The sequence below is a fragment of the Ovis canadensis genome, chromosome 15 (genome assembly GCF_042477335.2).
Source record: "Ovis canadensis isolate MfBH-ARS-UI-01 breed Bighorn chromosome 15, ARS-UI_OviCan_v2, whole genome shotgun sequence".
Taxonomy (NCBI): domain Eukaryota; kingdom Metazoa; phylum Chordata; class Mammalia; order Artiodactyla; family Bovidae; genus Ovis; species Ovis canadensis.
The window spans coordinates 48698438-48725636 of record NC_091259.1 but is presented as its reverse complement, the minus strand read 5'-3'; the positions used below and the strand labels follow the sequence as shown (position 1 = coordinate 48725636).

At 34.2% G+C, this 27199-nt stretch overlaps 1 protein-coding gene across 6 annotated transcripts in view; it reads left to right on the top strand.

Annotated features, from left to right (window-relative positions):
• USP47 (ubiquitin specific peptidase 47) overlaps window positions 1-27199 on the top strand; it is a 102370-nt gene that overhangs the window by 38783 nt on the left and 36388 nt on the right. For all 6 annotated transcript variants that reach the window (XM_069554374.1, XM_069554373.1, XM_069554376.1 and 3 more), the window contains 6 exons: window positions 135-248; window positions 1613-1751; window positions 6493-6589; window positions 8617-8762; window positions 9293-9372; window positions 11505-11654. In XM_069554374.1, the coding sequence (XP_069410475.1) occupies window positions 135-248; window positions 1613-1751; window positions 6493-6589; window positions 8617-8762; window positions 9293-9372; window positions 11505-11654 (726 nt within the window). The remainder of the gene's footprint in view (window positions 1-134; window positions 249-1612; window positions 1752-6492; window positions 6590-8616; window positions 8763-9292; window positions 9373-11504; window positions 11655-27199) is intronic.

The following is a 27199-nucleotide window of genomic DNA, read 5'->3' as shown; positions in this document are numbered from 1 at the left end:
CTTCATTTTTTAAAAATACTACTTACGCCCAATAATTGTAGATACGTGTCTATTTACATATTACTTATTTTATTATCATTAATGTTTCTCATTATCTGAGTTGCTTTTTATTTATTTTTTTTTAACACCTGTAGGCTCCGCTGGATCATACCAGTGATAAGTCTCTTCTTGATGCTAATTTTGAGCCAGGAAAGAAGAACTTCCTGCATCTGACAGATAAAGATGGTGAACAGCCTCAGATACTGCTGGTAAACTGTTCAGAAAGCCCTGTACTCGTAATTCTCGTGCACTGTCACCTACTGTTTGGAGAGAGGAGAGATGTGGTTTGCACAGCTTGTGTATAATGAATAACTTCTCTGTGTTCTGTTGGGTTGCTGTGAATACGTATGTTAATGTGGCTGCACTGGGCATCCGCCTTCCCTTTGTGTGCAGTCTCTTGCCACGCTGGCCATCACCACTACAGCAAGGATGGGGATGGGTCTAGGGTCTCACTGCATTTCAGTGGCCTTGGCTTTGGTTAAGCGTTTGCTTGTCTGCTGTAAATCTTTGGTGATTTTGCCAGGTTTTCTGGTATTGTGGTAGAGAAACAGACCCCCAAAATTAGCTACTCTGTTGTTTTGGCCCCCACTCCCGCCCCACCCCTTTTTAGAATGACTAGTTTGTAAAGTTATATGATTTATTTCTGTTCTCTTTAGTGTTTGCTGCAATTCATATTTCAATAGGATTTCCTGTTTAGTTCAGTGGCTTTAGTGATCATTGAATCTAGTAACTCCTAATTTGAGAGGCATTCAGTGAAAAAACCTGGTCTGATTTAACTTGCTGCTTTACAGACTGAGTAAACTAAGGCTCACAGAGTTTATGGACTTTTTCAGAACCCTTCTCTTTAATGAAACTTCCTCAGGAAAAGTTCTTCTGTTTGATGCTTTTCATTTAGGAGTCTGTTGTGAATTAGAGTGCCTCTCTAGATAGTAGACAGTACTTAAACATAGGGCATCCATTTCAAAGCAATACCAGAAAATGTTCTGACCTACTTTAATCTCACTGTTCATCTTTATGACATCATGAGAAGATTTAGGTTAGTCTGAGTAACATTGAAACTAAACTAGCTATTAATTTGGGGATTCTTGTTTTAAAATTCTTAATAATTACTCAACTCTGTCTTAGTTGCTTGTGCTGATTTTATATCCTTTATTCCCTTTGTACATTTTCCTCTTTGATAGGAAGTTTGTTATTGGAGATAATAGGAACCTTTCCATTTCATTCAATACTTATTGAGTATTCTCTACCTTCCAGGCCTACTTAGCAAAGATGATAGAAAAATAAATGATAAACTGTCATCAGTGAGTTCATAACTAAATCTCTCACATTTAAGCAAAATTGAAAAAGAATTAAATTTGAGAAAGTAAGAACTTTGGAAGGAGACATAAGCATTTCTCTGAAGTGTTTTATATTGGGCACGTTTCAGACCTTCCTGTAGGAAATAGTCAGGGAATGTCTTGATGGGGCTGGTAATGCCTTGTCTTTTTTTCATTGCCTCAGGAATTAGTATGCCTTTTTTCATTGTTTTAGCAGTATTTACCACTCAGTAAATATTGGTTATGCTGTATTTTAGGAGGATTCCAGTGCTGGGGATGACAGTGTCCATGACAAATTTATTGGTCCACTTCCAAGAGAAGGTTCTGTGGGCTCTACCAGTGATTATGTCAGCCAAAGCTACTCCTATTCATCTATTTTGAATAAATCAGAAACCGGTAAGATTTATGATTGTTGTATTTTCATAAAACCATAGGGTATTAAACCTAGAATAATCTTAGCAATCTAAACCTAATCTTCTCATTTTATGGTTAGAAAACTCAGACCCAAAACAAGATCACTAGTGAGCAGAAGCAAAGTTAGAACAAGAATGGTTTCCCTTTCCTTCATCTCGTTGTTATCTTTATTGATACTGCTACTGTTTAGTAAAAAAACAAATTGGATTTTGAAAGAAGTAATTTTTTTTGATAATTTCTTTTCTTGAATTTAATCTTAAGTTTGTGAAGTTTACTTCCTCTGAAAAGGGATGTATAATATCTGTCTGTGTTTAAAGTAGATTTACGGAGATAACTTTTATGTGGAAACAGATGGGTCACGCTTATTTTATTGGAACTACTGTGTTATGTTCTGCTTTAATCATATGTTAGACATTAATCATGTAATTAAGAAATTCCTGCTAGCTTATCTCTGAATATGTTATGTTTAAAACTAACAAATTTTTGAATGTTTTTCAATTTTTTGAGCTAGTAGAATTGCTTTATTTATGCATTTTTTAATTTATATATAAGACTGGTTAATTGCTTGAAAATGTAATCTGAATCATTTTACATATTATTTTGCTTTTGATTGTACAGCTAGTTAATGTTATTTCATGATAGGTATGGCTTCAGAGTGTTTACTCTTAGAACTCAAAACAGAGATGATTGTAAATATAACACACAATTATCTAGTATAAAGGCATCCCTGGTAGCTCAGCTGGTAAAGAATCCACCTGCATTGTGGGAGACCTAGGTTCGATCCTTGGGTTGGGAAGGGAATGGCTACCCACTCCAGTATTCTGGCCTGGACTGTATAGTCCATGGGGTCGCAAAGAGTCAGACACGACTGAGTGACTTTCCCTTTCACTTTCATCTAGTATAAAAAGAGAAATATATAATTACATGTAGGTTTTGTTTTAATGTGTTCTGTAGTCTTCCACTTACTATATTTTGTACTGAAATATAGAATAATTTACTCACAGCTAAGCATTTGTACAGGCTTAATTGCATATTTGTTGTGGAAATAGTAAAAACTGGCCAGGTTTGGAATTTACGATAAATTTATATATAGAACTTTTTGCAGCAAACTACCAAGAATAAAAGAGAATGCAAAAGTATCCTTTATTTCAGATAATAGCAATTGAGAAAGCTGCTTCTCATTACACTGTCAAGAGTAGTGATTCTCAAAATTTTATTTATTTAAAAATCATTTGGGGATACTTGTTAAAAATGTAGGTTCTGAGGCATTACTCCCAAAATACTGATTTAGTTACTGTTGAGTAGACTGGATAAATTGTATTTTGTTTAAATAAATACCCTTACATTTTTATAAGATAGTTGAAATACTTTGAGAAAGTTCCAGATTTAGCAAGTCAGGATTCTTGAAATTTTTGCTATGTATTCTGACAACCAACACAGTCCTTATGCAAGAAGTATTTACAGAACTCCTGCTTTGTACTGAATAATGTATAACTCTCTGATGCCTATAAATTCCTAGAGACTAAAGTATACTTAAAAAAAAGTTCTCTGATTATATGAATGTAATACATGTTCACTGTCATATTGTAAATGAAGAAAGTGGAAATTTCTGACAGTGCAATTAACAGAAACTGCTTTAATGATTTTGCTTATTTTTGTCTTCTCTTTCCTTCATCTGAATGCTTTCAAGAAAATGAGGAAATTGTTATGAGCAGAGTTTTAATCAGTATTTTTCATGTAATGCATGAGGAGCATTTTTCAGTATTATTAAGTAGTATTTTAGTATGGGTTTTAAATGGTTAAAAAGTAGTGTTTCATTATATGATTTAGATATTTAAACTATAATTATTACTGATGTTATAATGAATATTGTAAGTTTTTTATTTTCATCTGTGATTTTTTCCTTAGAGTAGGTTTCTAGAAATTGAATTACTAAGTTGAAATTTACTAAAAATATTTTTATAGGACTTTGATACACATTGCCATGTAGTCATAGTCTTCATTTCCAACTATCGTTCCTCACACAGTTCTACTCCACTCTTTTCCCTACTTGTACATTTTCCTTCAGTGTTCTGGAGTACTGCCTTTCTGAATTAGAACAGTCTGTATACATCCAAACGAATTGGTGTTCAAAAACTGTTAGTGACTATTGAATTGGCATTTTGCTTAAGAATTTATTGAAATGCACAAAATGTTTTCATTGAAAAATGTTCTCATGATATCAACTCAAAACTTCAGGAACACTTCTCTCCATAATTCAGTGAGGTTGGGGACTTACCCTTTTTTGTCTCCTTGTCTACTAATTCCTTCTGGTGGCCAATTACTGTTAATGGGAGATGGTTGGAAGTGGGGGGCACTTAAAAAATTAAGGAGTGGATTGAAGGCTGATTGGACTCGCAGATGGTTAAAAGTGACTGAAGTGTTCTATCATTTAAATCTGAGATATCTTTCCTGACCAGTTTCTTTAACAGTTCTTTTCTTTATATCAACTTTGAGTTGGCCAGTTTCATTCTACTTCGTTTGGCCTCGTAGAGTTCTCCTTCATTTCTTTCTTGTTCTGTTCAGGATTTCTTTCTGTGTTTGCCCTGTTATTGTTCTATACAGAATGGCATATGCTCTTATGTTTTCTTCCCTTATTGACTTATACTTATGATATTGACTCATGACTATTTCAGATAGAGGACCCACTTGATAATAGTTCCCATTTGAAATTTTTTGATTTAGACAATTGATAATGACAGAAGATTCCTATTAGTTCTATAGCAGTTTATCTTTTTAATCTCACTAAAACCTTCATACTGTTGGAAAATCATAGTACTTTTATTTGACACACTGGTCATTCTGTTAAATATGGTACTAAATGAAGTACAGAAGAGCATACATTTTTATTTGATTGTTATTGCTAGTGGTAAAATAAAGAACAGTGGAAAAAGTGTTGTTATTCCTCCTTCCCTTAAACCCGTCCCCCTGCCACTCTGTTTTAAACCCAGGGAAGGGAAACAAGATCACAAATAAATGGTGTATGATTGATCTTAGGGTATACACAAAAGACCTTGATAGTACCTTGCCTTTTAAGGCTACTGGTAGAATGGTTGTCCCTGACTATTGAGGAATTGGGGAAGGAGGTGGAAAAGAAGAAATCCCAGGCAGCTGAGCAGGTGCAGAACAACTGGGTCTCCTTGCTCAAGTGCTGTTGTTTGTAGGAAAGAATCCATTATCAGTTCAAGTAGCTTATAGATTTGTGTTGCTTATAAGTCATATTCCCTTCTCCCTCATGGGTACCTGCTGCTGTGCTAAGTAGTAGGATAGAGAGATAAATTAGGTTCGACCCCTCCCCTCACTGTTGGGGAACATATACAAGTAAATAAACAATTATAGATCAGTGAATTAAAAGCTCTAATAAGGATTAAGGACAGTATGCTGTAAGAACAACTCAGGCGGCACGTGTTGATTAGGAATTGAAGCAGTTTATAATTATATAGCAATGTAGAGGAAATATTTAGACATGTGTTCACAGTATTCTTAAAGATGAAGACATTCAAAATCAAAGCTTGAACCTTAGTCCAGAGTAAAAGATAGGCAACTACTTGGTCTCTTCTTAGAATTGTACAAGTGCAGATAGTGTGGAATCTATTCCTCTTTTCCACAACTGAACCAAAGGTCATTCTGCATTTGTTGATCTTTTTCATCACCTTAGTTAGCAATATTGTTTGTCTACAAAGTTTTCCACTATCTTACTAACAGAAGATATTTTTGTTAATTCTTGGAAAATTGAAAAATGTATTTCTGAGAGCTTCAGTGAATGCCTTTGGCATGTATTGAGAAAAGATTTAAGTGTTTTTGAGATAACTAAGTCTTTCAGTATAAAGTGGGTATAAATTAATTATTAGGCAATGTGTTTACCACATTTTACTCAAATAATAAGGTATAATAAAATGATGAGGCTGATATGTTTGTGTGTGTGTATGTGTACCTCATAAAGCCTACTTCAAAGAAGTTCCAAAAATATTCTCAACAGTGGTAACCATTTCTAACTAGGTACATAAAGTTAAGCACTTAAATAGTTCATTTGAATTTTAAATGCATCTAAGTTACTCCTTTCCTTTTTCCTTTCTCTCAGTTCTCTTCTTCTTTCATCTCTGAGTTCTCTTACTTTAATAGTCACTCTTTGCATGGCGTGCTGATCTGCAGGGTTTCATACTTCATGGGTGTGTACAACAGTGGAAGTCCTCTGAGTTTGTATACAGTGGATTTATCTTATGTTATTGATTATTGGTAGAAATTGGTTTATTGCACCTGGTGAACTGGTTCAGTACTGTCTTCATATTTTGGGTCTATATGATATTTAAAGTGAATATATACTTTTTCCATTTTAATACACAGCTTTTAGATTTCAGGAACAAAGATTTATTTTTGTCACAAAATACTATATTAAATGTAATTGTCTTAAAATTTTATTAAATGCTATGTAACATCTATGTATATCTCTGGACATATAACAGCATGTCCAGAGATCCTGACTATCTCTGAGAAATAAAGTTTACATAGTGCATATATTGACGAAAGATGTCTTTCTTAGGTATTATGGAAAAAAATTGAAATAATTTCCAATTATAACCTTAACCTCTTAATTTTTACTGTGTATTAAATTCTTGTTAAGTTTTCTTTCTGTTAATTTTTTTACATAAATGCTGATTTATATTTGTGTATTTGTTTTTTTAAGGATATGTGGGACTAGTAAACCAAGCAATGACTTGCTATTTGAATAGCCTTTTGCAAACACTTTTTATGACTCCTGAATTTAGGAATGCATTATATAAGTGAGTATTCAAAAAAATTCTATCAATAAAATTGATTTAAGAATTAAATACAACTTTTAACTAATTAAATCTATTTACCTTCTTGCACTTCTTTGTTAAGTTTGGGGCATTTCTCACTTCTTAAAACATACCTTGAATAGTAAATAAGAAAAGGGTTTTATGGGAGGCAGGCATATGAAAAATTTGTGGGGAGAGAGAATCAGAAATGTATAGACAGCAACAGGATAAAATTGATAAGATTTATGTTTAAGATAAATTATTATATTTAAGCTTGCCTTGCTTTTAGCTTGAATGCCTTTATGAAGAAGTATGTTATCTACTTTTGGAGATAATCTGAATTTGTAAACCATATTCTTTTTTTCCTCCACATCTCAATTTAAGAAACAGAGTTGTCTTTTTAAACTTGCAAATTTTGTTTTTAATTAAAATATAATGCAACTGTTCTGTGTTTTATGTGTGTGTGTATATTTTAAAAGACTGTGTGTATATATTCATATTTAAATAAACCCTAAAGTCAGACATTTGTTTTTATGAGTATCCTATTATAATATATATAATACACCCTTGTATATTTCTTTACAATATCCATAACTTTTATTTTTTGACATTTAAAAGTCAGATAAACTGATTTTTTTCCTCCTTATTGTGTTACTTTTGAGAAACACCTTTGTAATTACTGTAAATATTTACAGTAATAAAGTACTAAATACAGTATCTACTTTTGGAACTTTTGATATTACAAACAACATTATATTACCATTGAATTCATATGTAAGCTCGCCAGCTGAATTTACTTGAAAAAATTGACATGATTTGCATTCAGCAGGTATTTGTTACCCAGTGTTTATATGTAGGTGCTTGATAGATAAAGTTAGAAATAAGGTCTTTGTTCTTAAGTAATTCACAGATCTCTTCACAGTAGCAATATGTATATTTTTAAAAGTAGTTGAAATAACATTTAAGGAGGACTTAATGCCATGAGAGTTTAGAGAGAAGAGAGATTAACGCAACTTGGAGAAGTGGCTTATTTAGCAGAGCAAGTAGAACTTGAGGTAGTCATGAAGATAGGTGTGGTTTGGCCAGGTAGAGAAGATTAAGAGGACGTTATAGAGAGAGAGGAGGACTTTCAGGAGCAAAAATGAGTAAGTTCATCATGTAGAACTAAAGAAGGAATGGCTCCCTTAAAAGGCTGGACTTTGCTGGACTGCAGCCAGGATAGCACTAGCATGAAAGATAGGGTTCCGTTTGTTTATTCTCTTCACTTGTTATGTAGCAGCCAGAAAGAACCTACCACTTCAGGTATGTGGGCATGAATTATGGAACATTTCCAACATACTAAAAAAAACAGTGAAATGGTATAATGAATTCCTCTGTACCCATCACCCAACTTTGGATATTACCAACTCATGATCAGTTTTTTTTGGTCTATAATCCCCCATTCTGATTATTTGGAAGCACATACCTAATCATATCACCTGTAAATTATATCTTAGGTCACTGCTAAAATTTCCCTGATTGCTTCATAATTTCTTTTTTAAACAGTTCAAAGCAGGATCCATACAAGATCTGTGCATTGAAATTGATAAGACTTTTAACCTATTTAATCTATTTTTCATTCCCTTTGATCTTTGCAGTTTATTCCTTGGAAATATATGTGTGTATCAGAAACTGATGGCATTTGTCCTATAGTTTTCCACAGTTTGGATTTTGATGGTCAAATGCCATAGTGGCATTTAATATTTTGTTGCCTCTGTTATCTGTGAGTTAATAATTGGGACAAGAATCTTGACCAGGTTCACATTCAGCGATTACTCTTAAATAACCTTTGCCTTTTATTCATGTTGCCTAAATTGCTTTCTAAATTTATGAATTAGAATATTTCATTAGATATTAATTGCTCTAGTTAATACCCAAGCTCCGTAAAATCCCCAGAGTTAAAAATTTACATTTGTATGGTCTTAATGTTAGTTATGCTCTAAAGAATAAAAATATGTTATGAATAATTCTCAAACATTTCATTCCAATAGGTGGGAATTTGAAGAATCTGAAGAAGATCCAGTGACGAGTATCCCATACCAACTTCAGAGGCTTTTTGTTTTGTTACAAACCAGCAAAAAGAGAGCAATTGAAACCACAGATGTTACAAGGAGCTTTGGATGGGATAGTAGTGAGGGTACTAATTCTCTTATAATGATAAGTATTTGCAACAGTCAAAGGAATTCTGAGAGACTGTATTATAAACAACTCATTAACATCTTTACTTTAAACCTTTTCATTGCTTTTTGGTTGGTGTTTTAAAAATAGCTTATTTTTAAAATTTAAGCTCCACGGCATAAGTTTTGATCCATTAAAACTATCTTATAAAATAAGTTTGGTTATACTCTATGTACTTAAACTAAAATTTTTTTAATGTGTTAGCTTAGATTTTTATTAACATATTTCTTGGATCTACAGTGAAAATAAAAATGGCAAATATTGTAGCATCATAAAGCATATGCTGCTTATAAAATGTTGAGCTCTCTTAGTTCTTTTTCATATGATTGCCTTTTTATGACTCTAGTATATATTTTGTGTTCTTTTTAAATCTAGCATTATTTTGTGTAGATTTGCCTGTATTTCTGACAGTTTGCTTTTAAACAACAAACTAATATTTCATTACACTAAGTTAATAGCTCTTTTTAATTAAATTTTATCTTAAAATAGCTTGGCAGCAGCATGATGTACAAGAACTGTGCAGAGTCATGTTTGATGCTTTGGAACAGAAATGGAAACAAACAGAACAGGTAATTTATCTCTCAAGTTGAGGAGAGTATTTTCTAATAAATTATTAATTCCTTAAAGTGACTTTATTTTATTGGAATGTTTTAAAACTTGGGCATTAGTCCAGTTGTTAAAGTACTGAGAGTTTCCTCATCTTTAAGGAGATTGGGCCCTGTGATCCAGATGGTCTCTTTCTAGCTGAAAACTATGTAATTCGTGTGTGTGTGTGTGTGTGTGTGTGTATTAGGGATGATTTTTGAACAGTATTTTCAGATAGATGCTAAGTAAATTCAGTGTCTTATCTGTAACACATAAAATATACATTGTAAAGTATATTCATCTAGCATTACCTTCTTTTTGGCTAGTAAGATATATTCATGCTTTTCACACTTAGTGAAAGTGAGAGATACTCAGTTGTGTCCGACTTTTTGCAACCCCAAGGACTATATACATTTCATGGAATTCTCCAGGCCAGAATACTGGAGTGGGTACCCGTTCCCTTCTCCAGGGGATCTTTCCAACTCAGGGATCAAACCCAGGTTTCCCGCATTGCAGGTGGATTCTTGACCAGTTGAGCCACCAGAGAAGCCCTTTCACACTTAGGATCCTTGTTAATCTGACCCTATTCTTTTTTTTTTTTTTTTTTTACTTTACTTTACTTTACAATACTGTATTGGTTTTGCCATACTTTGACATGAATCCGCCACGGGTGTACATGAGTTCCCAAACATGAACCCCCCCCTCCCAAATATGACCCTATTCTTAAATCCAGTGGAAGGAGGAACAGATTAAAAGTGGGAGAACTTTAGATATATCACTGGAATGAGGCCTAAGGCTGAACTGGATGAGGACTCAGGCGGGTTTATGCTAAGCGTAGTGATAAAAGATCATTGGAGGCCAAAAGAGGACAAGTCTGGAGGGTAGCCCAGAGGATGTACCGTCTGATGGCTCGGACTAGAGTTTTTCAAACTGGATTGCAGTCCATTCATTTATGAGATAAATTTAGTGAATCTACACAGCACTTTTTTTTTCCAAAAAGGAATAAAATAGAAAAATAGAAGCATCACATAGTAAGGGTAGGTATTGTTTTATGCCACTTTTGTTACAGTTATATGTACTAGGTTGCAGTGTAAATTATTTTCTTACTGTGGGTTGCTAGCAAAACTCTTTGAAAAACGCTGGATTGAAACACTTAGAAATGCCCCCTCAGAGAAGACAATCAGATATAGCTGGAGCAGGTTAATGAAGAAGGCTTCATTAAACAAACAGTATTAACGTAGACAGTTATGGTGGATCCTAGTTTGAAGGCTTATAAATCCTCAATACTTGAAGAGGTATACATTTATGAAAGAGACAAACTATGATTTCCTTCTTAACCTATTCTTAAGAAATATTGAAAAAAAATTACATTCATTTAGTGATCTAGATTTTCTGCATAATCTATAGGACTGTATTTTTGTAACCTTATGCAGAAGGTATTAGGGGATGTTTCTTTTTTGTAGGTCTGAAGGTACCCTTTGTCCTCGTTAACATCCGTTTGTGGGTCAACAATTTTAAGACCAGCTGGGGCATTCCTTCTGAGTTCCCAAGTTTTGGTACAGGAATCTTGAGGCAAGACATTCATATGGAGGGTCCTTACTTAGGGAGTTACCTATCTCCTTTGGGTCAGAGTAGCCCCCAGTTGACTTAAGTTTGCGGAGTAGGTGAGAGATTCATTCTTTTTAGGTGAGGATATCTTGAGGGAGATGGAGTTTAAGGTTTCTTTATTAATTTCTATTCGTTTAAAGTACAGTATATTTTTCCTTCAAATTATTTTATGTGTATTACTGAAAAAAGTTTTTTTTGTACCTTGAGATAGAGGATATGATTTTAGAAGTCAGAATATATTATTGTGAAAATAGTGATATGTATATGTAAAGCTATAGAGCCAGTTATTTAGCTGTGTAATTGTCAATATGCCTAAAATGATGGATTGTTTTGTCTTTGTTAAGCTTTGATTTTTTTTTCCTATAGAATTTTAGATTAGATAAATCTTAAAGCTTTCTAAAACTTCAACAGTAAAACTCAATATCCTTTTGAAACTCATTCTGAAAGGCATAAAGTATTAACTAATTTTAAAGGAACCCTTTAAAAATTTGAATGTTCTTATTTTTAGGCTGATCTTATAAATGAACTGTACCAAGGCAAGCTGAAGGACTACGTGAGATGTCTGGAATGTGGCTATGAGGGTTGGAGAATCGACACATATCTTGATATTCCATTGGTCATCCGGCCTTACGGGTCCAGCCAAGCGTTTGCTAGTGTGGTGTGTACCTTTCAGCTGACTGCTTGTGTATCCGTATACAGAATACATAATGGCACAGTGATATAATATATCCTAAGGTAAGTATCATCCTAGATACACCTTCTTGGGTTGTTAGTCATTCCTGCATTTAAACTAGCAACATCTAGAAGATTTTTGACCCTTCAGTGAGTCCTAATAGTGCATGTTTAAGAGAAGTAGTATACAAATGTACTGCCTCGTGGCTCAATCTTTTACTCTTGTAGAAGTGACTAGATTACTTCACTTTATCTTTTTTTTAACCTCTATAAACAGTCTATTTTATAAATGCTACTTTTTAACATTTATTTTTGGGGGGCCTTGCCAGGTGGCTTGGGGGGTCTTAGTTCTACCAGTCAGGGATTGATTCTGAGCCCTTGGCAGTGAGAGCGCAGTGTCCTAACCGCTGGACTGCCAGGGAATTTCCTATAAATGTTGTTGTTACTCTTTTTTTTGGAAAGTACTTTTTTGTTTTGAGAGCACTGTTTTGTTCCATATACTTTTGTGAGAAGAATAACCTCTAGTTATTAGGACAAACACAGACCGTATTTTTTGAAAAAGCATTCCTCTTCTAAAGTTTAATTTTAAAATGACCCAGGCATTTTATAAGCACAGATAATTTGAAGAATCAGAATTATATATAATTAACATATATAATTATATATAATTAACTTTATATATCATCAAATTGGGTGATTAAGATTTTCTCATTTCTCCTTTTGTTCTCTGTTTTTAACTGCTTTTTGGTAATTTTATTATTGTATTCTTACATTTGTGTATTTAATTGCTTATACAAAAGGAGAGTCATGGAAGGAGTTAAATTGACATTTAAAATTAGAATTTAGAAACATTTATTTGAACCTATTATGAGTCAGGGGAGACTTTCACAGCTAATATATCTGAAAAAGTCAGATTTCATCATGATGATCTTACTTATGCTGCAGTCAGGCTGATGGTGGATTGCAGGTAAAATCACTGTTCTTAAAATTAGTCCATACTTTAGCCTCTAAAATAGGGTTTCAGCTGTGATTTAGTAGTCTCTAGGACAGATGATACCCTTTGCTTTTTTCTCCTATTTTTATATGACTGTCAGGCAATAACAGCAAGAAGTTATGGGATCAGTCAGTGGGAATCCAAAGTAAAAGGCCTTTCTGAGATAGGGGAAGATTTGGCCTCTTTTGCTTTTTTTAAGTGCATGTTTTTCTTTTTATTGAAGTATAGTTACTGTACAATATTATGTAAATTACAGGTGTATGATATAGTGATTCAGTCAGCTTCCTGAACAGATTTGAAAAATTCTGTTAAGTACTTAATAATACCCTTGTAAACTGCCATTCTAGGTATATGAGAGTGGCCTTGGCTTGAGTGGCTAGTTTTATTTTTCATTTTTGTTTTGTTTTTACTTTATTTTGTCAGTTTAAGGTAGAAGAGACATAAAAATTGTTAAGGTTTATCTTTCAGTGATTTATCTCCTAACTGATTTTAAAACTTTGGCATTTAAGGAAATGTACTAGGGAAGTGCTCAGTAGTCCCAAGTGATGTACACTATTTTTTCTATTTTATTTATGAAAATATTTTTATTTAAGATTTTTCATGAACCTGTTTAGTTTTTTTCTTACATATTTATTGAATTTTGAGGAAGTTAATTTTATTTGTGTTATGTTGGAATATAATACTTGAGTATTCAGCAAATATAATACTTGAGTATTCAGCTATTAAAAAAATAGCTAAATCTTTTTCATTATTTGCCTGCTGAATTGTTACCACTCTCCTCAGTACGTTACTGACATAGCAGTGAAGTGAATTGGAGGATATTTTTGGAGAAGTGAAAATAGTCACATTTCTGAATGGAATTCTCCAATTCTATCCTACATTGATATATGGATGATGGTGGTGGTAATTATTCAGTGGAAATTGAAAATTACATCTATGAAGCAGGATGTAAGCAGGCTTATACACACATGCGCTAATAGGGCTTACAGAAGGGAACCTAAAACTTCCTAGATTTTGCTGGAGTCTCTTGAGGGAAATTACAGCAGGTGAGACTACCCAAGATAGGAGTTCTAAGGAGGATACTACCTTCAGAGAACTTTAGTTAGAGGTAAGTGATTTCCCTTTATTTTCTGAATTCAAACTTACAACCTACGCTTCTTAAACTGCAGAAATCATATAACATCTAAATTTAATGTTATATCACTGCTTGCCATTGTGTATTTTGTTAGTGCTATGTGTTTTAAAAAGAATTCGGTGTAAATATGGATTATAAATAGCTAGTTAAAAGAAGCATTATAAAATCTTGTTCAGACTATTATATATTTGGCCTTAATTTAAGTTGAACTCTTTTAAAATTTATTTTCTTACTCTTACTAGTGGTCTTAATATATTTGCCTTATTGGCTATTTATACATACATGCACAAAGACGCTTGACTACATGCACACATATATACACACATATACTTACCTTCATACACAGCATTGATGGTTATGCATTTTGCTTATTACATATTCTGTTTACTGAGCCACAGTACTATAGTTATGTGTATTCACTGTGGTTAACACTTGGTATTTAATTTCAGATCAGTAAGTATGAAATTCTGTTAAAAATAAGAGGTTTTTTTGTTTGTTTCTTAACTTCGTCTGAAACACCCAGTTTCTGAATTGTTTTATCTCCATATTTAAATAAATTAACTTGAGAGTAATATTTAAAATTAAATAAGAATGGAGTTGCCACTTAGTTAATTTATCATTATAACATCTATATATAACTTTGGTTATTTTTCAGCATGATTGTAGCAGACTAATTTTTAAATAAGAGCTAAAAATTGCCTATATAGTTTTTTAAAACAGCTTTTCATCCCAATGTTTGCTTTATTGAACTATTTCTCAGTTGCTATAACTGTAGTATTTATTAAGTTTCTGGCCTCTGTTTTATCTCCGTTTCATCTGTGTACAGGGCTCTGCTGCTGCTGTCTCTCACAGTGCATTTTGTTCAGCACTCATCTCCAATAGGTTTAATAGATGTTTGGAAGAAGATTTCTGATTAAGTAAAATTGGGAAACTGTGTAACTGTAATACTCTTTGGGAAGTTTACAATGCACATTTAATTTTAAATGCCCTCTGTGTTCCTGTAATAGAGAAAGTAACCAACCTTTTCTCTGTGGGACATCTGTTAGTATTTCAAAGGATACTAGGATTCTGAGGAACATATTCACAAAATATTCTAGGATATTTTGTGGAGCTCTGCATTAGATTAAGGTGATTTAAGGAAATCTTTACTTTGTTACATTAACATTTATGTCCTTGTAACTGTTGAAGGGAGTGAGAATACTAAAATAATATGTTTCCAATTTCCTGTTATTTTACATGTCTTGTTATTAATCCTGAAAAAAATATCAGCCAAAAAATTACTTACATTAATATTTAAAAAAACTTGATTCTCGCTGATTTATTAGGTAATTAGAACTGTCTACATAAAATCAGTCTCTCGAAACTTTATAATCAAAGAAACCTTGAATCTGCTTATTGCCAAGCATATTTGAGAGTGTATTATTTTGAGAAGATCTAAATGGTATAACCTCATATGTTTGACATTAATTAGAGGAGAGCGTTCTACTTAATAGTAAATTTTAAACACTATATTTTTATGGGTAGTTTTATTGAGTTGCTTATTCAGTGGTAGGTACTATTCTAGGCCATTTTTATTAGTATAGTTTTATTTTCTTTTGGGGAAAGTACATTTAAATATCTGTTTATTATGTCAAAATGTGTTCAAAAGTCTAAAACTGGATTTGGCTGTATGGTTCCTTGTAGTGTCTTGGGAAAGATCAGATTAGGTAAAAGACCTTTTGTTCCCTAAGTAAACACAAGTTAATGATCATTTTAAAGTTTTGAATAGAAAATTGTTAAATTCATAAGCATTTGTGAAATCATAAGTGTTCTAGATATTTAGTTTATACACGTTTATATCATAAGTGCTACCCTGATTTAACAGGTAATTTGGACATTCTTATATGGCTGGCTTGGTCACATAACTCATTTGGTTGGTAGAGTAGTCCAAATTTGTCCAAATATGTAAGCATCACATAAAGAAAACTCTCTTCCATGGACTCTACCCTCATTTTTCCAGGAATTTGTGTGGCTCAACATAGTGGGAACCAGTTTAAAAAGTGGGGACTTTTGCTTTCAGGATGATGGAGTAGATGTACATTGCCCTATTCCTCCTGCTTAAACAACTGAAAATCTTGAACATTATATATAAAATAAACATAAGAAGACTCTGAAAGGTGGAGAAAAGGCATAAAGACTAGGGACCTCAGGACTCAAGGAGTGACATGGGGTGAGTTCCCTGGGTTTTCTTTTTGCCTAATGTATCCCAAATTTGGAGCTGAAGATGCTGGCAGGCTGGAAATAGCAAATAGCACAGACTAGTAAGTCTGCTGTCTCTAGCCAGAAGACTGGGGAAAGGACAGCCTGGCAAGGCACAAAACTTGGCCAGTAACTGCTGTGCTGCAGCCAGACACTGCCAGAAAGATTGTTGCCCTAACCCATGTCAGCCAAGGCTGAGTAGGGAGCCTCAAAGTTGTAACAAGGTGCTCCAACCCCCTGCCGGGGTGATTTCAGAGAAGACTGACTAGGACCAGAAGTTTCTTCCCTCCTGGGCAGTACTGAACCTCCCCACTGCCATTCTCCTTTTACTGTGGTTAACTGTTGTTAGAGACCATGTGGGGAGCCTAGCCTTACACTCCCACCTAATAGTAAAAAGGTGTTCCTTTCCCTTCCCACTGGAGTAATGTTAGAGGAGGCCTAGATGAGAGTCAGGACTTTCACCACTTCTCACCTCCTGGATAGGGAGCTATCCCCCTCCTACCTGTGGTATCAGTGGAGGCCACAAAGGGAGCAGTGACAGATGTTAGAATTATCTGACAAATATTTTAAAGCAACCATCATAGAAAAACCAATACATCAGTGAAAATTCCTAAGCCCACTTGAAACAAATGAAAAAATAGAAAGTCCTGGGGAAGAAATAGCAGATATAAAGAAAAATGAAATAGGAATTTAGAACTGAGAAATGCAGTAACCAAAATTTAAAAGTTAATGGATAGGCTCAACACCAGAATGGAAGAGACAGTGTATAGCGAACCTGACAATAGAACAATATAATTTGCCCAGTTTAAATAACAGAAGTACAGTGGGGGTGAAAATCCTTAGGGACCCATGGGACTATAACAAAAAGTCTGACATTGGTGTCATTGGAGTCCTGGAAGGAGAGGAAAATGAAGACAGGGCTGAAAAAACGCTTGAAGAAAGAATGACTGAAGACTTCCCAAATTTGGCAGAAGGCGTAAAGCTGCAGATCCAAGAAGCTGAGCAAACCATAAACAAGCCAAAAGAACTTTACGTCAACTTCAGTTATAATTAGACTTTTGAAAAGGAAAGACAAAATATCTTGGAAGCAGTGAGTGAGAAATGTACCTTTTTTTATGGGGGGAAAACAATCTGGTTTCTCATAAGCAGATCTGTCATCAAAAACTCTGAAGGTCCAAAGGAAGTAGTACATTTTTCAAGTGTTGAAAGAAAAGAGCTGTCAACTAGAGTTTTATACACAGCGGAAATATTATTCAGGAATGAAGGGGAAATCAAGACCTTCTTGGATGAGGGAATCCTGAGAAAAATTTTTACTAGTAGACCTACCTTAAAAAAATGGCTAAAGAAAATTCTCTAAATGGGAAATGGTAAACGGAAGGCATATTAGAACATTAGGAATGAAGAAAGAACATGGTAAGCAAAACAGGGTAATACAATAGGCTTTCCTTCTCCTCTTGAGTTTTCTAAATTATCTTTGATACTTGAACCAAAATTATAACACTGTCTGGTGTGATTCTAAATATATGTAAAGGAACTATTTAAGACTACTATATTACAAAATTGGAAGAGGTAAAAAGACAGGAAAGGTTTCTGTACTTCACTTGAACAGTTAAAAGAATGGGACCGATAGACTAAAAGTTTTGTGTATGTAATATAACACGTAGAGCAACCACTGAAAAAGAGATACACTCAGTTCGGTTCATTTCAGTCGCTTAGTCGTATCCAACTATTTGCTACCTCATGAACTGCAGCACACCAGGCCTCCCTATCCATCACCAACTCCTGGAGTTCGTACACTCAGAAGCACTATCAGTAAATCGAAGTAAAGTTTAATTCAGAAATTTTTTTCAGGTTATCCATAGGAAGGCACAGGAAACAAAACAAACCAAAACATTAAAATAGCAGACTTAGTTGCATGTAAATAGTCTACATGCAAAAAGGGCATCCCTGGTGGCTCAGGCAGTGAAGAATCAGCCCGCAGTGCAGGAGACCTGGACTTGACCCCTGTGTCGGGAAGATCCCCTGGAGAAGGGAATGGCAGCCCACTCTGGTATTCTTGCCTGGAGAATTCCGTGGACAGAGGAGCCTGGCGGGCTACAGTCCGTGGGCTCACAAAGAGCTGGACATGACTGAGCAGCTAACACACATACCAAGTAAAAGGAAGAGATCAGCATATTAGATTTAAAAAATGTGACCCAAAATATGCTAGGTACAAAAAACAGCTTTTGGTGTATTGAAATAGGCAGGTTGATAATAAAAGGGTTGAAAATTATATATCATGTAAACATTAATTGAGAGAAATGAGGCATGGCTATATTAAAAGGAGATAAAGCAGATTTTAAAGCAGAATTACTAGAGATAAAGAAGGGCATTGTCTAATGATAAAAAAAGGTCAGTCCATCAAGAAGACAGCAATCTTAAATGTGTACAAACTAAGTTACAGAGCTGCAAAATATGGGAAGCAAAAGCCTTTCAAAATGAAAGGAGAAATTGACAAATCTGCAGTTACAGTTGGAGACTTCAGTGCCCTTATCAATAATTGATAGGTAGAATCTCTAGACAAAAAATTAACAAAGATATGGAACTTAACAATATCATCAGCCAACAAGCTCTAATAAATATAAAACCGTTCACTCGACAACAGCAGAGTACACATTCTTCTCAAGTGCCTATGGACTACATATGAGGATAGACCATATCCTGGGCTGTCATACAAACTTCAGTTTAAAAGAATTAAAATCAGAGAGAGTGTGTTTTTCTGCCACACTGGAATCAAATTGGAAATCAATAACAGTTAACTGGAAAATCACCAAACATTGGAAAAATAAACAATGCACTTATAAATAATCCATGAGTCAAAGAGGGAAATGTCAAGGCAAATTCTATATATATATAGAATGGAAATGCAGATATGTAACATCAGAAATTGTGAGACACAGCTGAAGCAATACTACAGAGAGGAAAGTGTTAGTCGCTCAACCCCATGGCTCCTCTGTCCATAGAATTCTCCAGGCAAGAATACTGGAGTGGGTAGCCATTCCCTGCTCCAGAGAATCTTTCCAACTCAGGGATAGAACCCCAGTCTCCCACATTGCAGGCAGATTCCTTACCGTTTGAGCCACCACAGAGAGGAAAATTTATAGCTTTAAATGCTGGCCTTTAGTATAAATTCTTCCATAAGAAAAAAGAGAAAATGTTATGTATCAATAATGCAAGCTTCCACCCAACCTGGAAAAAAGAGCAAAAGAAACCCAAAGCCAGCAAAAGGAAGGACATAATAAAAGAGCAGAAATCAGTGAAATTGAAAATAGAAAATCAATAAAAGCAGTTAATCAATCCAACTGGTAAACCTTTAGCAGGACTGACAGGGGAAAAAGATAAGATAAACATTTCCAGTATTAAGACTGAAACTGCTACTATTACAAACCTTACAGATATCAAAAGGATAATAAGGGACAGTTCTGCGCATATAATTTGATGACTTAGTTGAACCAGTGCCATGAAAAGCACAAAGTACTCATCTTACATGGCTTAGATAACTTTAGTAGCCCCATAACTGTTAAGATATTAAGTTCATAATTTAGAATCTCTTAAGAAAATCTATTAAGTTGGAAAGTTTTCACTGGGGACTTGTACCACATATTTTAGCACAGTGAGCACCAGTTCTTCACAACCCTTTTCAAAAAATAGAAGGGAAGGAACCCTCTCCAGTGTGTTTTGTGAAGCTCCTCTTATCCTCATACCAAACCAGACAAAGGCAGTTAAACAAAAAAAACCCTCAAAATTATGACCAAGCCAGTTTCCTTAATACATATAGAGGAAAAAATCCTTGTCAAAATATTAGTAAATAGAGCTAAGCAATATAATAAGGAGAATGATATACCATGACAAAGTAGAGTTCATTCCAGGGATTCAAGGCTGGTCAGTATTTTAAAAATCATTGACTGTAATCTACCGTGTTAACAGAGACAGGAAAATTAGCATGATCACATTAATTGACTTAGAAAAAGCTCTTGACAGAGTTCAGTAATCCACTCATGATAGAAACCCTAAAAACTGATAATAGAGGATAATTTTTCTTAAACTTATACAAAGAACATATTCAAAAACTTACAGCTAACATCATACTTTGTGGTGAAAGACTGAATGTTTTCTGCCTAAAACATTAAGGTTATCTCAGCAAGGATGTCTGCTCTTATTCATTTTAGCACTGGAAGTCACAGCCAATACAATAAGGCAAGAACAAATAAAAGGTACACCAATTAAAGGAAGAAATAAAATTGTTCCCCCTTTTTAAATAACACTTTTTTTTTTTTTTTGTATAGAAAACCCCAAGGTATTTGTCAAAACAAAGCAAAACCCTGGAAAACTAATAAGTGATTTTAGAAGGTAGCCATATATAAGATAAACATACACAAATCAGTTGTGTTTCAAAATATTAGCAAAGAACATGTGGAAAGTGAAATTAAAAATACAATATTGTTTACAGTTGTGGGGGGAAAAAAACCCCTTAGGTGTAAGTCTAACAAAATATGGCCTGGACCTATGTATTGGAAACTATAAATTCTGAAATAATATTTAAATGGAGAAACATACTCTGCTTATTGATTGAAAGATTCACATGTTGAAGATGTCGGTTCTCTCCCAAATTGTGTAATTTTAATGAATTCCTTTCAAAATCTGACAAACTTTTTCAGCCTCATTCTAAATAACATAAAATAGCTAGAATAGCTTTAAAGATTTTGGAAAAAGAATAAAGTAGGAGAAATCTCTGTCTAGTTAATTTCAAGAATTATTATATACTTACAGTAATCAAGGTTTTCTGATATTGGAAGAATAAGCAATAGATCAGTGGAACATAATAGAAAACCCAGAAATAAATCCACACAGATAGCCCAGCTGATTTTTTAGAATTGCACAGTGCAGTTCAGTACAAGAAGGATGGTCTTTTCAACAAATGATGTTAAACAGTTGGGTACTCATATTTCCAAAACTGAACCTCTACTTAAACCTCACAGCTTGTACAAAAATTAGCTCAAAGTGGATCATAGACTTAAACATAAAATGTAAAGTTATAAACTTTTAGAAAAAAATAGCAAAAAATTCTGTAGATATAGGGTTAAGCAATTAATTCTTAGATTTGATACCAAAAAGTACAGTCCACAAAGGGAAAAATTGACAAGTTGTATCTCTACATAATTTTTAAAACATTTGCCCTTTGAAAGCCAAAGTGAGGAAGATAAAAAGAGAAGCTGCAGACTGGAAGAAATTATTTGGAAAGCACATATCTGACAGAGGACTAGTATTTAGAATACATAAAGACATCTTGAAACACAGTAATAAAAAACCCAAACAGTCCATTTAGACAGTAGGCAAAAGACAAAAACATTCTATCTAAGAGCATATACAGGTACCAAATAAATACAGGAAAAGATATTCAACATCTCTAGGGAAATGCAAAGAGCCAGACATGACAACTGAACAGCAGCAAAACAGAAATGCAAATTCAAACCTTATGAAGATAACACACTACCAACAGAATGGCTAAAGCAAAAAGTAACGGCAGCACAGAAAACTGGCAACAGTGTGGAGAAACTGGTTCACTCGTGTTTTTGGTGGGAATGTGAAGTATTACAGGCAGTTTCTTACGAAGCTAAACATGAAATGACCATAACCTCCAGTAATTATAGTCTTTTGATTATCCCAAAGAAATGAAAACTAGTTAGATGTTCGTAATGTTTTTATTTTTAATATTCCAAAACTGGACTCAGCCCAGATGTCTTTCAGCAAGTAAATGGATTAACTGGGGTGCACACAAACCATAGAACACTACTCATTAATAAAAGGGACAAACTGCAGTACACGCAGAAACTTGAATGAATCTCCAGAGAATTATGCTGCGCGACAAAAGCGAACCTCCAGAGATTACATATTATTTCATTTACATAACGCTTTTGATACAACACAGGTTTAGAATTGAGAGATTAATCATTGCCAGAGCTTATGGAGTAGCTGAACCCAGGGGAAGGATGGGTAGGTGGTTACTGTAACAGGACAACATGAGTGATCCTTGCGGTGTAGGAACTGTTCAGTCTCGTGACTATGGTGGTAGATACATGAGCCTAAACAGGTAATAACTTTATATAGAACTTACTGTACATACATGCACAGACAAATGAATACACTGAAACTGAGAAAATTGGAATCATATTGGTGGGTTATAGCAATGTCAGTATCATGATTGTGATAGTATACTATAGTTTTGCAAAGTAGTTACCTACCATTTGGAGGAATCGCACCATGTACAGGGGGCTCTGTATTACTTTTTGTGATTGTATATGAACCTTCAGTAATCTCAAAAATTGCAATTAAAAGTAGATAGCTTAAGTAAAAAATAGAATCTTTTTCCTACTTTAAAGAGAAATAAACAATGTATATATTATGGGAAAGATAGTTGACTCTTTAAGGAAGGCATAACTGCACATCAGTAGCACAGAATTGCTGAGTACATTAAAATCAGTTAGAAAGTAGTTATCAGTGGTAGTTCTAATTTATCTTCTGTGGTTCAGTTTGAAAAATAAAATGTAAAGTAGTGAATGATGGAGAAAGAATTTTATATGTAAGTTAAGAGTTAAATGAAGATTTATAGGCAGTACTGTTTCTTGGTTCTATCTTTTGATTGCACTGTACCTAGATTTTCTATATTTCTTAAAGAACTAAGGATATAAGAATTCTCTATATTATGTTCTGAATGCTGAAGATTAGGGTCTAAAAACCTGTGTACAGTTAACACTTTGTGTAATATATAAGGAGGTATAAGTGCTAGAAAATAAAGCTATTATCTTCACTCTGGAATGATAAAAAACCATCACAGTCAACCCAAAGCTAGTTTGGAAACATGACTCAAAAATAGTTTAACATACTCAAGAGGTTCCCATGAGCTTATCATGTGTGTGTGTGTGTGTGTGTGTGAGTGTGTGTATTAATAATGGCACAGTGTTTATATTTTATTCCATTTTTATGATCCATAACTTGTTTTTTAGTATCTAAAATATAGTTTAGCATGATTTTATTGTCTTATCACATTAAGTGAAGATAACGTATATAACCACATTAGCCCATACATACTTTATTTGTTGAATGAACAGATTAATTTAAACTAATCTTTATGGCTGGCTAATCTTTATTTATAATTATTCTAGTGGCAACTTTTTAAAAAGTGAACAGGAGACTAAAGAAAATTATTAGTATAGCTTTGACTGGTTTGTGAATCTAAAGAATAATTTCAGCTGTCTGAATCTACATAATCCCACATGTCTTCCCCAAACCATAGGCAAAAAGGAACACTAGCAAAACCCAACTGACCTGTACCTTTTGGATTACTAGGAAACAGAATAATATGAACTTTAAATTATGTGAAATAGCAAAATTATGAAGTTCCAGGAGACCTTCCAGTATTGTTGCAAGTGTGTGTGTGTGTGTGTGTTTGGAGAGTATGGAGTGGGACGCTTTAGAGACTCCATGAAACAGGAGTGGGGATTGGAAGACTTGAATGAAGATGAAATACCCTTAAATGAGAAAGCACAGCAGTGTGTGCCAAAATAGTGAACTCGGACTGGGACTTGGTAGTTTATAGCACCAGCTACAGAGAAGGAATTTTAGAGTGAGAAGGGTTAGGAAGTGACAGCCTTGGGAGGAATTTTGCTTCTAGAGAAGGAGATAAACCAAAAAGGGATGATGCATCTGAGTCACAGCAGCGAGAAGACAGAAGGAGAACAATTCTGAAAAATGAAAGGGGACACCAACTTCTCTTCACCATTACCTATTCACAAAATTGCACTTCACTAAGTTAACAGAACATACTCACAGACTAACGAATGCTCTAAAACTAAAGCTATAGAGCTGTTGAAAGAAAACAGAATATATGTATTAAAGCATTTCAGCTGATGAACAAATCTAGACATACACAGCCCTGAAAAAGGAAACTTCAAAAAAATAACCACAAAATAGGATACTGTAACACAGTACTCTGGACTGTTAAGTATTCTCAAGCAAGCAGAATAGAACCTGGCATCCAAAAATTTAAGGAGAGAAATGGGTTAGAAAAACAAAACAAGAAATGCAGTGTGAGCTGATCGAACTCAGGAAGGAAATTGAAGAAAAGATGAAGCTACATTAGAAATGAAGAACTAGTTATAAAATACTAGAGAGAAAATAGGATGGAATGAAAGCTAAGGAAGAATATAGAAAATGAGATCAAGTAAAGATTAGGATCTCAAAGCAAATGATTATAAAGGAAGACTGGCAAATGAAATCCGACATAATTGGACTGTGTGAAGAATAAAAACACGGTAGTGCAAAACTTATAAACTATAATCTAGGAAAACTTTCTGGGGATTGGAGAAGTTTAATCAACTTTTTGAAAGATTCCTCCCCCCCCACCCACCCCCAACATGCCTGGAAAAACAGATCTGGAATGATAAACTCTGAGACATATTTTAATAGACGTTTAAACTTGAAGGATAAATTGGACTGGCATCATATTTTTGAAGAGCAACATGCAAGTCATAGCAATAGAATAGCAGTTTCAAGGAAGTAAAAATTGTAAGCCAAGGATTTGCTGTCTAGCCAAATTTTTCTTCAATTATTATGACAGTAGAATATCAAACTTTGAATATTGGGGGACTCATTGATTATTTTATCTGTAAACCTTGAGTTATTAGAGGGTGAGCTCCACCCACCCAGGAGACCACTGGGGAAGCTTCAGCAAAAGGACCGTGAGCATTTAATATGTTGTAGAATTAAGGACTAAACTGAACTGAAGGACTAAATAAAACAAGGGTGAGGACATGATAGAAGAAAGTATGAAATACTGTATCTTAATATACAAAGAATGCCTCTCTTAAAAAAGGAAAAAGGAAAAGGGGATGTAGAATGAGGTCATAGACGGTTAAATGGGGGAGACCAGGATACCATTTAAAATTGGCAGTCTAGACACTAAAAACTTAAGGAAAAGGAGGAGGAAGGGTTAAGAATACTAGCAAAAGTGTATATAAATACACTGGAACAAAATTACTAGCCTTCCTAAATACCAAAAGAAAATGTAGAAAAATAGCGAAGAAAAGCACCATGTAGAAAAAAACAGTAAATATTAATAGAATAATTAAAATACACAATAGTGACTGAGATGGAGCAAAACATTGGTCCTATTAGATATGGATGGGCTTAAGTTCCCTATTAAAAGTAAAAGATCTTCAAATTGGCTTACAAAACAAACACTAAAATTTGGGTTAAGCAAGAATCCAATAATGGATTGGATAATTGGATTGGATTGCAATCCAATAATTTCCACCGTGCTAAACCAAGGTGGAAAATTTGTTAAGGCTCAGTATTTTTGTATGGTCTCCAAAGTGTCTTCTTACAGATTGCTTATTAGTTGGAAAGAGGAAAAAGTAATAACCATATCGTGAAGAAACTGGGCAACGCCTTGACCAGGTGATTGAAGTTAGTGTCACCAACAGGGATGTTAAGGACATCATGCCCTTTGACTATGATACCCTTTGAAGAATACATCATTACTTACGTAGTAGTTTAGTAAGGAAGGCATAAACTGCATCTAACCGTGAGGAACATCAAACAAACCCAAATTGTGGAACATTTTATAAAATAACCTGGCATCTTCAAAAATTGTTAATATCATGAAAGAAAGGCTTTGGAACTGTTCTGATAAAATGAATCTGAAGAGGCGGTCATCCAAATGCAGACTTTGTTCCTGGATTTGATTCTGTACTGGATGGAGAGAAATACTGTAAAGGACATTATTAGAATAATTGACAGAATTGGAATATGGACTGACAAATTACCAATATTAAATTTTCCTGAATTTGATTAACTCCTTTGTTTTTATAAGAATATCCTTTTTCTTAAAAAGTCACATTGAAGATTAACAGGGAAAGCGTGTATGAACCTGCTGTCAAGTGGTTTGGAAAAACACATAATGTGAATGTAGGTGGGAGAATGATGAAGCAAAGGTAGCAAAAAGTTAAAAGTTGTTGAGTCTGGGTAAAATGTTTAAGGGAATTTTCTGTTGTTCAAACTTTTCTCTGGATTTTAAATTTTAAAAATTATAGCTCTGTCTGTGAACTATAAGCCAGAAATCAGTACATATGTATAGTTTCATAAAGTAGAATTTGAGTTACATAATTTTCTCACTCTCCCCCTTTTTACAAAATATATCAAGTGTTGTACTAATTCAGTTTCCATTTGGAAAGCTCAACTGATTTTTATCAGTCTGTGTTAAGCTATAGATGTGATTGCTCTTAAAGCTTCTTTTGCGCTTATGTTTTTGAAGAATTTGCCTTTTTCATACTTAAAATATGCTCTAAAGAGGAAAAGATCATTTTCTAAGTGTGTTCTTTTCTATGACCTCGTGTAAAATACTTGAATATATGGAGAAATGCCCCTCCCCCACCCATTAATGCTTCTTTGTGTTCTGAGGACAAAATTGGAGATGGGTGAAGTTAGAAGCATTTTGTATATTTTTTCATAATTTTTAAATCATATTCCAAAACGAGCTATACCAAGCGTTGTGTGAATTTTATATACTTGGTAGCTGTTTTTACACTAACTCCATTTTGCCAGATCAAGCTCATTTATCTTTTGAGGAACAACTTGTTCTATAGCAAAAAAATGTTTGAAGATATTTTGTCTTAGTGATTGCACTTCTTTTTCTTTATATGTAATAAATATTGTCAGACCATGTCCTTAGACCATGTGTGAGGAATAAAGGTGATATCAAATGAAATTGTGCAGTCCAACCTTATATGCTATACAGTCCATGGAATTCTCCTCACCAGAATACTGGAGTGGGTAGCTGTTTCCTTCTCCAGGGGATCTTCCCAACACAGGGATTGAACCCACGTCTCCCACATTGCAGACAGATTCTTTACCAGCTGAATCACCAGGAAAGCCCAAGAATCCTGCAGTGGTTATCTAACTTATCCCTTCTCCAGAGGATCTTCCCAACCCAGGAATCAAATTGGGATCTTCTGCATTGCAGGCAGATTCTTTGCCAGCCGAGCTACCAGGGAATCCCCAATCATATATGTTGTACTAACTGAAACTTTTTTAATTGCAAAAAGTCAGTGATGAAAAATTGAAAACT